The sequence below is a fragment of the Strongylocentrotus purpuratus genome, unplaced genomic scaffold (assembly GCF_000002235.5).
Source record: "Strongylocentrotus purpuratus isolate Spur 01 unplaced genomic scaffold, Spur_5.0 spur5_scaffold_1, whole genome shotgun sequence".
Taxonomy (NCBI): domain Eukaryota; kingdom Metazoa; phylum Echinodermata; class Echinoidea; order Camarodonta; family Strongylocentrotidae; genus Strongylocentrotus; species Strongylocentrotus purpuratus.
In genome coordinates, this window is record NW_022145594.1 from 40,308,573 (window position 1) to 40,318,879 (window position 10,307).

General features: G+C 37.4%; 1 protein-coding gene across 1 annotated transcript; it reads left to right on the forward strand.

The window, feature by feature from the left end:
- Positions 1-676: 676 nt before the first annotated feature.
- Positions 677-9,858, forward strand: LOC105439299. Its single transcript, XM_030978225.1, has 5 exons — positions 677-769; positions 2,319-2,623; positions 4,686-4,743; positions 5,786-6,031; positions 9,037-9,858. Exons 2-5 carry the CDS (start codon positions 2,320-2,322, stop codon positions 9,083-9,085), a joined length of 657 nt encoding a protein of 218 aa, XP_030834085.1. The 5' UTR covers positions 677-769; position 2,319; the 3' UTR covers positions 9,086-9,858.
- The last annotated feature ends 449 nt before the right edge of the window (positions 9,859-10,307 follow it).

The following is a 10,307-nucleotide window of genomic DNA, read 5'->3' on the forward strand; positions in this document are numbered from 1 at the left end:
ACCAAAATTAATAATAATAATAATATTCAGCTTTATCACGATGAGTCTCTAAGCGCTTCCAAAGCGAAGCAGTTGCTCACTAAGGATACATCAAGCATGTCTGTGAATGAACCCTCTGGATGTGAAGCAACACCAAGCAGAACTAAAACCAGAGACCTACAACAAACGACAGAAGAGATACGTGCTCAGTTCCAAGCTGATGGCAGAGGCGGAGGAGGTAGGAACGATTTTTGTGTACATCTTATTGGTTGATTTGTTTGTTTTACCAGATGCCCCCCCCCTCCCCACCCCCAGTCACATTCCTGGGCAGAACTGATTGGGATGTGCAGGTGTCAACCCATACCTGGTTTCCTCTACATATGATATAATATGGAACCCACATATCTTAAAAAACGATGAGCAATATATATATCAGCAGATATATTTCTTTTCCTATATTTTGTACTGGGTATATATATATATATATATATATTTATATATACTGCTTAATACATCTACAATGTCTCTATTAAAGTGCATTAATTACAGAAATATTATTACCTTTGTCATAGAATCTGGTCTTTAAGACCAGCCTAAATCTGATAATATTGTACTTTCCTGACATAATTAATGGACTTGGCTTTTTATAAATTTACATTATCTTTTCATCTTTTGTCTTTCGAACAACAAAAGCAGCAGCAACATCCCCTCCCATACATGTCGGTTCACAAACAACATTCTCTCCCATACATGCCGGTTCACAAGCAGCAGGGGTGTCAACACCATCACAGTATGTAACCAATCTATGATTTCTGTCAAAGAGATGGCTGTGTTCTGATAAAAATGAAAAAAACAAACTTTGATAGCTTTCTCAGGAAGATTATCCTAGCAGAAATCGGGTCTAAATGGGGTTGCTCTTCGAATTCCATCTTCTTTGAAATATTACAATAATAGAAAGTTTGGAACAAATATTTGTGGGTAGTACATGTGCTATTCAGCAAGAATTAGTCCATCGTTTGATTTTAATCATTCCAAAACTTTGCAATATACATTGAATTGTATGTATTACATAATCACCCTTTCCAAATTGCTTCTTGATTTTTTTCACACTGTAATCTCAAGATCAGTACTAAGCTATATGTCTATTATAATACACGCAATTTATTATGCACAAGAGGGATTTGTTTTTTGCTCTTTTTAAAAGTTTATTGAGTATGTTATTTATAGGGAGGGATTTCTCTTGTAGTATGGCAGAGTTAATCATTATGGCGTTCAACAATACGGGATAGAGCAACGTTGATCTGGTGCTGCTCAGTGGCTGCCGGGCTCACGATCAATAGGGCAAAAGAATTTCCTTTTTCGGTTTAACTTAATAAAATTTGGAGTGGACTTTAAAAAATTATTATCCCCTCGCCGATGAAGTCGGAGGGGATATAGTACGCTGCCGTGCGTCCTTCCTTCCGTGCGTCCTTAACAAATTTGGTTTTCGATTGATAACTTCAGTAATGTTTGACGGATTTGAATGAAATTCGATATGAAGGTACATGATATAAAAATACAGGCGACTTTCGATTTTGGAGGACGTAGGTCAAAGGTCAAAGGTCATAGCTCATTATATATGCGAAAAAATACACCATCTGGTTTCCGATCGATAACTTTAGTAATGTTTGACGGATTTTAATGAAATTTGATATGAAGGTTCATGGTATCAAAACTCAGCCTAAGTTCGATTTCGGAGTATGTAGGTCAAAGGTCATAGCTCATTAAATATGTGAATCTGGTTTCCATTCGATAACTTGAGTAATGTTTGACGAATTTTAATGAAATTTAATATGAAGGTACATGGTATCAAAATACATGTACAGCCTAAGTTTGATTTCTGAGTATGTAGGTCAAAGGGTAAAGGTTATAGCTCATTAAATATGCAAAAACACCTAATTATATATGTGGCAATGTGGTTAACTTCCTTGCCTAGTAATATAATAGTATAGTCCAATGGAGGTAACTTGTTCTGACGTATATAGGCCATTTGTACCCTGCGAGGGGATGCTACGCTTTGCGTTCACTTGTGTTTGTTTTGTTGTTGTTTTTTCCGGGGGGGGGGGTAATTGTCCTTGGGGTGTGGATGTCCTTTGGGGGGTAATTTTCGGGGGGGTTATTGTCCAGGTGATAATTGTCCAGATACAGGTAATTTTCCACAATCCAGTACTTTTATATAACCAGAACCATTGGTTAAAAAATTCAAAGCTCAAATTATGACGATTTGTTGACATATTGTAATTCCAGAATATAAATGTGTATGTAGTAAGATTTTCTGTACATACTTCTTATTCATCTAGCATGTCCTCAATGAGTGAAAAAGATTTCCGGCTAGTTTTGAGAGACATTGCTAAAAATATGAGGACAGATGAGGAAACTGACAACCTAGGATTGGAACTGGGAATTCATCAAGCTGATATCAATGGCTCCAAGGTCGAAAACCGACACGGTATAGATTACAAAGGGACCCATAATATGCTAATGAATTGGTCGATGAATCAAGAGCCGACAGAGGTGTTAAAGATTTTAAGACAGGCCCTGGATTCAGAGGGGGTCAAGAGGAAAGATCTATATGAGTGGATTTCTTCAATGCCTGACGTCGTTGGTAAGTATTATGTAGAGGTGTCGTGGTATAGCGGTTTGTTCACTTGACTCTCAATCCAAGGATTGGCGGTTCAAATCCCAAACGGACAATAACTAATTCTGGCAAGGCATCAATCCACATTTGCCACTCTCCACCTAGGTGTAAATGGGTACCCGACATGCCTTGGATAGGACGTTAAATGGAGGTCCCGTTTAGAGGAGAGTCACCATCTTTGCACGTTAAGAACAAACAGCACTATTTGTATATTAGTAGGGGAAACCCTGGTGTAGTGGTCCACGTACACACCCCCAACCCGGCCCCCCCCCCCCCACTCAGTGTTATTTAGGGTACGCGTATGCTCGTTCCCTCTTTTTGAAAGCACACCCTATCTGAGGACTGCCAACATTTCCGAACCCCCCCCCTTTCGCGGGCTTCTCGCAGGCTTTTTCTGCCTTGGAGACCCCCCTAAATACGGAAAAATGCTCAATGTACCCCCCTAAATTCAGAATAATTTCTCAGGAGTCCAAAGAGATGAGAGAAAAAAAGAAAAACACCCCCTTTTTAAAGAAATCTCCGGGTGAAAAGTCAAATACACCCTTTTTTTACAATTCTCGGGCCGGACTTTGTCGCATGAAAAGTACCCCTTTACCAGACATTTTGTTAACACGCATGTGGTCATTCCGACCCCGCAGTGGGGGGGGGGGGCAGGGACCCCCAATCAGTTATACCGGTAGGCAAGACCCCGGGGATTACAGTGATTCAGTTCGCTTTTTGCCTCCCAGGCATAGGTGACGCCAAATACTTAATAGTAATAATAATACCTGAGCCTTACATATATGGCAGCACAGCGTGATAGACATTCGCGTTATAGTATATGCTGTAATTCTTTGTGTATTATGATTATTATTATTTTCATCATTATCCTCATCATAAGTGTTGTTGTTGATATTGTTATCATTGACATCATTAATATTATTATTATTACTCATGCCTGGGATGTTGATTCCCTAGGGATGTGCAGGTGTTAACCCGTATCTGTGTTTCCCCTACCCCATTCAATACAGAGAAATATAACATGGAACCCACATAGTATCTTAGAAACAATAAGCAATAAATATCAGCAGATATTTATTTTTCTGTATATTGTAATACAATTAATAATAGTAAGAAGAGCTTTCCGGGTATATAATGTATACTGCTTGATACATCTACGATGTCTTGAAGTGCAATACAGAAATATAATTACCTATTTTATCAAATCTATAAAGGAGAACTAACCCTAAAGAATAAGTGTAGGTACTCTGAAAAACGTGAGGAATTCCTGCCTTTTGATTTACAATAAATCTTACAAACTTGTATAAGAGATATGAAAGATTTCTTGGCGCGATGTAATGCCTTTTAGCATGACAAGGGTGCAGGCATTTTCTTGAAAATGTGACGTACCAGGCAGAGTTGTACATGTATCACTTAAATTAATAACACAACCTTTACTTTTCAATGAGGGTAAATCATAGCCGAAAAGTCACAAATTACATTTGGTGAAAATATATATTAGGATAACAATTGTAACTCTTTTATTTTAAAATGCTAAAATATAGCGGTTGAAAAATCTATTGCATTTATGCAAAACCTTCACCCCAGAACACATAACAACTTATTTATGCAATTTGCGTTCTGGCAATTGGAATACAAAGGATAATAACAGGTGAATGAAATGCTTAAACACCACAAACACCTGGGAAGGAATCATCTATAAATTTGAATACATTTAGTTGATAAACGACTCCACATATAGTATATCATGCAATCAAGAAAATGCCCATGCCCATGTCTTGCTGAGGAACTGCACTTCTTTCTTGCTTTATGCCTTTCTCATACACTTTGGTGGGGAATATTGGAGATTGATGGGCAAGAATGCAATAAATCTCTCAGAACAACACTTTGGGGTTCTCCTCTAAGACCAGCCCAAATCTAATTATATATTGTGCTTTCCTGACATACCCCATAATGAACTTGGCTTTTTATGAATTTACAAATTTACAATCTTCCATCTATTCATCTTTTCTCTTTCTTTGAAATAAAGATATGGGAACAACAACAACTGCAGAAGCACGAGCAGCAGGGGTGTCTACGCTATCACAGTATGTAACCAATCTATGATATATTTGAAAGAGAAGGCTGATTTCTGATAAAAATGAAAACAAAATTGTGAGCTTTCTCAGGAAGAATATCCTAGCAGAAATCAGGTCTGAATGGGACCGCTCTTCAAATTCCATCTTCATTGAAGTATTACAATAACAGATAGTTTAAACCAAATATTTGAGTGTGTGTAGTGCATTATTCAGCAAGAATCAGTCCATGTTTTGATTTTTATCATTCCAAAACCTCACAACGTACAGTGATATGTCTGCATTACATAATCAGCCTTCTTGAGTCCTTTCACATTTAATCTCAAAATCAGTGCTAAACTATAAGTTTATAATAATACACACAATTTGTTATGAACAATGGGTTGTTTTAGTAGTTATTTTATAGGGAGGTATTTTTCTTGTTATGGCAGAGTTATCCCAAATTTCGAATGAGAGTTAGAAAAAGGGGTAATAAGGGTATTTTTTTTTTAAAGAGCAAGGAAGTTCAGAAAAAATGTCACCCCCCCCCCCATGATGCTCGCAAACATGTGAATGAGTATGTACCTGTGTTCATAAAAGTAGGCCACTTTGTGGGAATGTGTACTCAATAAGCAAACAATAGAGGCCATTTTGTATCCGTTTTTATTTTTAAAAAAGTGGCATAATTTGCACACAAAAAATTGTGTTATTTTATGCAATATAGAGGGATATAAAATTCTGCTATAACAATCATGGATTATTGATAATAATAACTGATGATAATGATATTAACAATATCATAATATCTGATGATGTTGATAATAATAACTGATGATAATGATATTAACAATATCATAATATCTGATGATGTTGATAATAATAACTTATGATAATGATATTAATAAGCATAATGATGATGATAATAATAATACTACTATAATGATAAAAGTGGATTCTAGTGTAGCACTCGTGTCTGTCAATCTTGACATCTATGGCGCTCCACATTTGCACCCATAAATATAAAGTGACACCGTTAGGTTGCAAAGATTGTATTTATCGTTCTTGTATTCCTCAGGACTAATCTGGTATCAGATAGAATACTTGACAAACTATCGAGACACATGCCTCCTAAGACTTACACATCGCTATGCACAGAACTTGACATCGGATACTACGAAGCCATAGGCATCCTAATGAAGTTTAACAATAACTACCCAATGGCTACGAGGGATTGCTTGGCACAGTGGAAGACAAGGACTGGTGGTGATATGGCCCAGCTTAAGACCATCCTTATGGCTGCAGGGGTTAGAAATTTAGTGAAGTATGTAAATTAATCATGTGAAGCTTCCAACTGGTCCAATATGAACTCCTTGGCCCATATTCTAGTCAATCTTAAACGTGGCAATGTCTTTAGGTTGTTGTTCAAAATCACAGGTTACACAAAGGAACTGTGAAATGAGGTCTGGCTGAAATGCTCCCCAAGGAGTGGAGAATGTTGATACATTGTGTGCAGGCAAGCCTGAAACTGATGACCGGAGTAATGACATTTCTGTAAAGAGACATTGTAGATGTTTCAAGCGCTATATAAACCTGGAATATATTTAGTAATATTATTAAGTAGTGCAAGGTCTAAATTTTTCATTTTTAAACCCAGGGTCAGGTTTAACTGTATTAGTGGAATACAACATTTTGGTATTAGTAACATTTTATGCCCTTCACAAGAAGCTTGGAACACATATCATTTTAAATAGTTAACAGTAATTTGAGAATATTTCCTTGCAGCTAGGTCTCAAATTAATTTTTTATCCACAGGGGCTCTTCCCCCCTAAAAGAGCCCCTGTGAGCCTCCTCACTGGGGCTTTTATAGTACTTACGGGGGCTCTTTTTTTAATACAAAGTTCTGTTGAATTGGTGGTAACCATGATACTCCAAAACTATTTGTTATTTCTTCATTATCGGCATTATTTCCCTCTTACAACTTTACATGCAGCTAATGGTCAGATCTCCTCCCTCTGTACAAAATTTCTGGTCCAAGCCCGTACAGTCGCCTCCTCGCCAACTGGTTTCCTTCTACTACATTTGTCTTTCGGTTGATTTACGGGTCGAGGTTCATTATTTGCTGGTCTTTTGGAATCACCAGATTTCAGAGGATTCACGATTTTACAACAAAAAACTTCTCCACGTTTTGGTCCTTGCGCGATCGCCTCTATCTAGCTCCAGCAGATAATTATGGGGCGGCAGCGTGCACACCAGTATACTACCAGCGCAGCTAGTATAGCCACTGCTGACGTATCTGTAATACTCATAGAGATGTGGAGATGGGAGATATAGCGCAATCTTGCGGTAAAAAAATTTGTTTACAATATGGCAGCCTCTAGACACTGAAAAATTTGAGCGAGAAATCCTGCACGCTAACCTAATTTCCATAGTTCCATTTTATTGGTTTAAGGTTTGAAAGTTGAAACTCAATATTGTGCGAAAGTTATAACAGAAAAAATAATCTTAAGTTCATAATTCCACGGGGAGCGATTTTGAATTTTGCAATCGCCCCCGTGAGCAATCTGACGGAGGTGATTATGAAGCTCACAAGGGCGAATCGCCCACCGCCCCCGTGTGTTTTGAGCCCTGTTTGCTTGTAAGGCTGACAGAAAGATATATTAAGATTATTCTGGTTTGCTAAATTTTTACGAAACTACTTGTACTTACCAATCATTTTCAATTATTTTTTCACCTTGTTTTATTATTCAATATGAAGAGAAATCTCTGTCATTTTTGTCTCGCCTGCATATCAAAACCGGGACAAATGCACCGCTTTTCCGGCGGCGGCGGTGGCGACGGCGCACAGTGGGCCAGGGAGGAACCAAAGTGTGTCAAAACTAATTTCTGGGGATTTATTTTCTATAAATCCATAGGAAATGTTTGGATGTCCAGGGATTTCCGCTTAAATGGTATTACCAACATTTTTTCTGATATCTAAGCTTTAAGTTGATACCAGATTTGGCTGCCCGATTGTGCCCGTTATTATGTTAGAGCCGTTTTCCTTGCAACATTGCCCCGAAAAATGTGTTTATTTTGGTCCGCGGTGTCAGAATAAGTGTCACGCGCCCCCAAGCGCCGTGATTTATGACCGCGAATCCTTCATGATTCAGCCACGGACTAAAAACAAACATGTGAGAGCACTTTCATATCAATAACTTAAGAACTTCATGTTAAATTGAAAGATTTATAAAATAAGTCACTTTTGCACTAAAACTGTGAATATGTAGGATTTTGCTGTTTGAAGGAGTAAATTTATACCCTAGTTGTGCTTACCGGAATTAAATATTTTACTGAGGTATTCCACAATGTATTACAGTTCAACTGGTCAAGAAGAGAATTGAAGAAAAGTAAATCACCAAAAATGAGATTTGGCGCACTTTGGTTCCTCCCTGGCCCACTGTGCGTTGCCATGGTTATGCGGACGAGCGTTGAATCGGCTGTGCGCAAACGTAAACAGTACAAATGTGTACCGAATATGCCTAATAATAATCAATGGACGTGGGGAGGAAAAGCGCCTGCACATGCAGTGTTGCAAATTCTGGCAAAAAGAAATACCATACATGGAAAGCTTAGGTTTGGGCGGACATTTTAAGATTAACATCACTGCGGGAATCGGCCGGAATCCTAATAAACATGCTACTTTTAAAAAAAATTGCAATTTTTTCCTTTTTTTGTGAAATTTAATGCTCATTTTTCCCAAAATGAAGCTTCCATAAATTTGGTCATTGTATTTTCTAATTGGGTTACCAATAGGCAAGAAGTGCACGCAGTATCAAGTTGATTGCTTTTCCCTTCATAAATTCTCAACACCTATTGTAAAGTTGCCTCTTTTATAATTTTTGGAGCAACATATAGTTTTTCCCATGTTCGCAGGGGTATATGACACTTTTAAAACTCGCTAAATATTAAAATATGGGTGGAAAAATATTATGTAGAATGTTTTCTTCCCCAAGCGAATGAAAATAATATAAAAATTCACATTCGCCAATTTTGAATTTTGGCACACTTTGAGGCGATTCTGGCCCACTGTGCGGCGTCAACATAAAAAACTTAACCTGTGGTTAAGTTTTTGAATTTTTAATATAACTTTGGAAGTATAAGTTATTATTCAATGAAACCTGGACTAAAGGGTTATCAAGTATCCCCAATCATGTGAGTTTCAGGTCACAAATGTGGTCTCTTCTTTTTTTCTTGCGACAGGTACTTTCAGTAATACATTTGTAGTTGATATTTTAATTCTCATCTGTTAACATATACAGTAATAAGAAAAATCTGTTTCCTTTACAGCTTACATGACTCGGACGGCTCAAATGACTCGAATGGCTCGGCCAACTGAAATGACTCAGACAACTCCTCTGACTGGCGCAGCTCAAATGACTTGTATGTCTCGGCCAACTAAAAAGACTCGGACAACTCGGGATAATTTTTGCTGATGTTTTTAAACGTTTGAATATTCGTTAAAAGGTTGTTTCTTTTTTCACCTTTTTATACTACCTCGTGTTGGTGTTTAAATTCTACGAGAAAGAGATCATGATATTGTCAAAATGTTCGAAAACATGTGAAAGGCCCAAATAGAAAGTGATGCAAATAATAGGATATGTTTTGTGAATGTGTACTTAATAAGCCCGAAAAAGAGATGCATCAAGAGCCCATTGTGTTCATATTTTATTGCAGAAAGGGGTTATGTTGTGTGGAAAATGTTTTGAACATGCTCTGAATAGGTGGTCAATTTTGGCTATAACTACCGGTACATCCTGCCTGTGTATAGAATGTGACAAACACGGGGGCTAGTAGTTATAATAATAATAACGGTGGCTTCTGATGCCATTCATACAATGACACTTATACTCCTGGCGCTCAAACATTATTAGCCTGGTACTAGGTGGCAGCCAAATATATGTTGCCCTTTGGTATATCGGGTGCCCATTTATACCTGGGTAGAGATTGGCAAACGTGGATTAAGTGCCTTGTCAAGGATGTTAGTGCATTAGACAGTTTATGTAGTGCATGTACCAACTACCAGGTATATGTGTATTGTAGAATTTACCATTTTGTTTTAGGTGATATCACTATGAACATGACAGACAAAGAAAGCGGACAAAATATACAGTTCCTCAGGTAGACAAAGGAACATCCCTTCACTGCTATTATGTAAAAAGGTGAATATGCATGCGACACCTGTTCTACACATTTTGACATAATAGCAGTGAAGGGACGTTCCTTTGTCTACCTGAGGAACTGTATATTTTGTCCGCTTTCTTTGTCAGTCATGTTCATAGTGTATGCATGAAATGTATGAAATACCACTCAAGTTTCACAAAGTAAGTTATAAATTGAAGTACTGCATCTAATATTTCAAATTATCTTATTAAAATGTCACTGTAAATGTCAATGACATTGCATATGTTTAATAAAATATGATTAAGTTAAATCTAAATTAACTTGTTATATTTGTTACCAGAAATGACCCAGATGTTAAGAGCTATCTTACTCTAGTTATCCTGTCAACGAACTTGAAAGAACTCAATATGACAGATGAGCACTTACTTCGTCTTGTA

Excerpts from the sequence above, each read along its gene's own strand:
- LOC105439299 (XM_030978225.1), top strand. The coding sequence starts at position 2,320 with ATGTCCTCAATGAGTGAAAAAGATTTCCGGCTAGTTTTGAGAGACATT. Across the intron at positions 4,744-5,785 it reads GGGGTGTCTACGCTATCACA|GACTAATCTGGTATCAGATA; the intron begins GTATGTAACCAA and ends TGTATTCCTCAG. Across the intron at positions 6,032-9,036 it reads GGGGTTAGAAATTTAGTGAA|CTTACATGACTCGGACGGCT; the intron begins GTATGTAAATTA and ends TTTCCTTTACAG.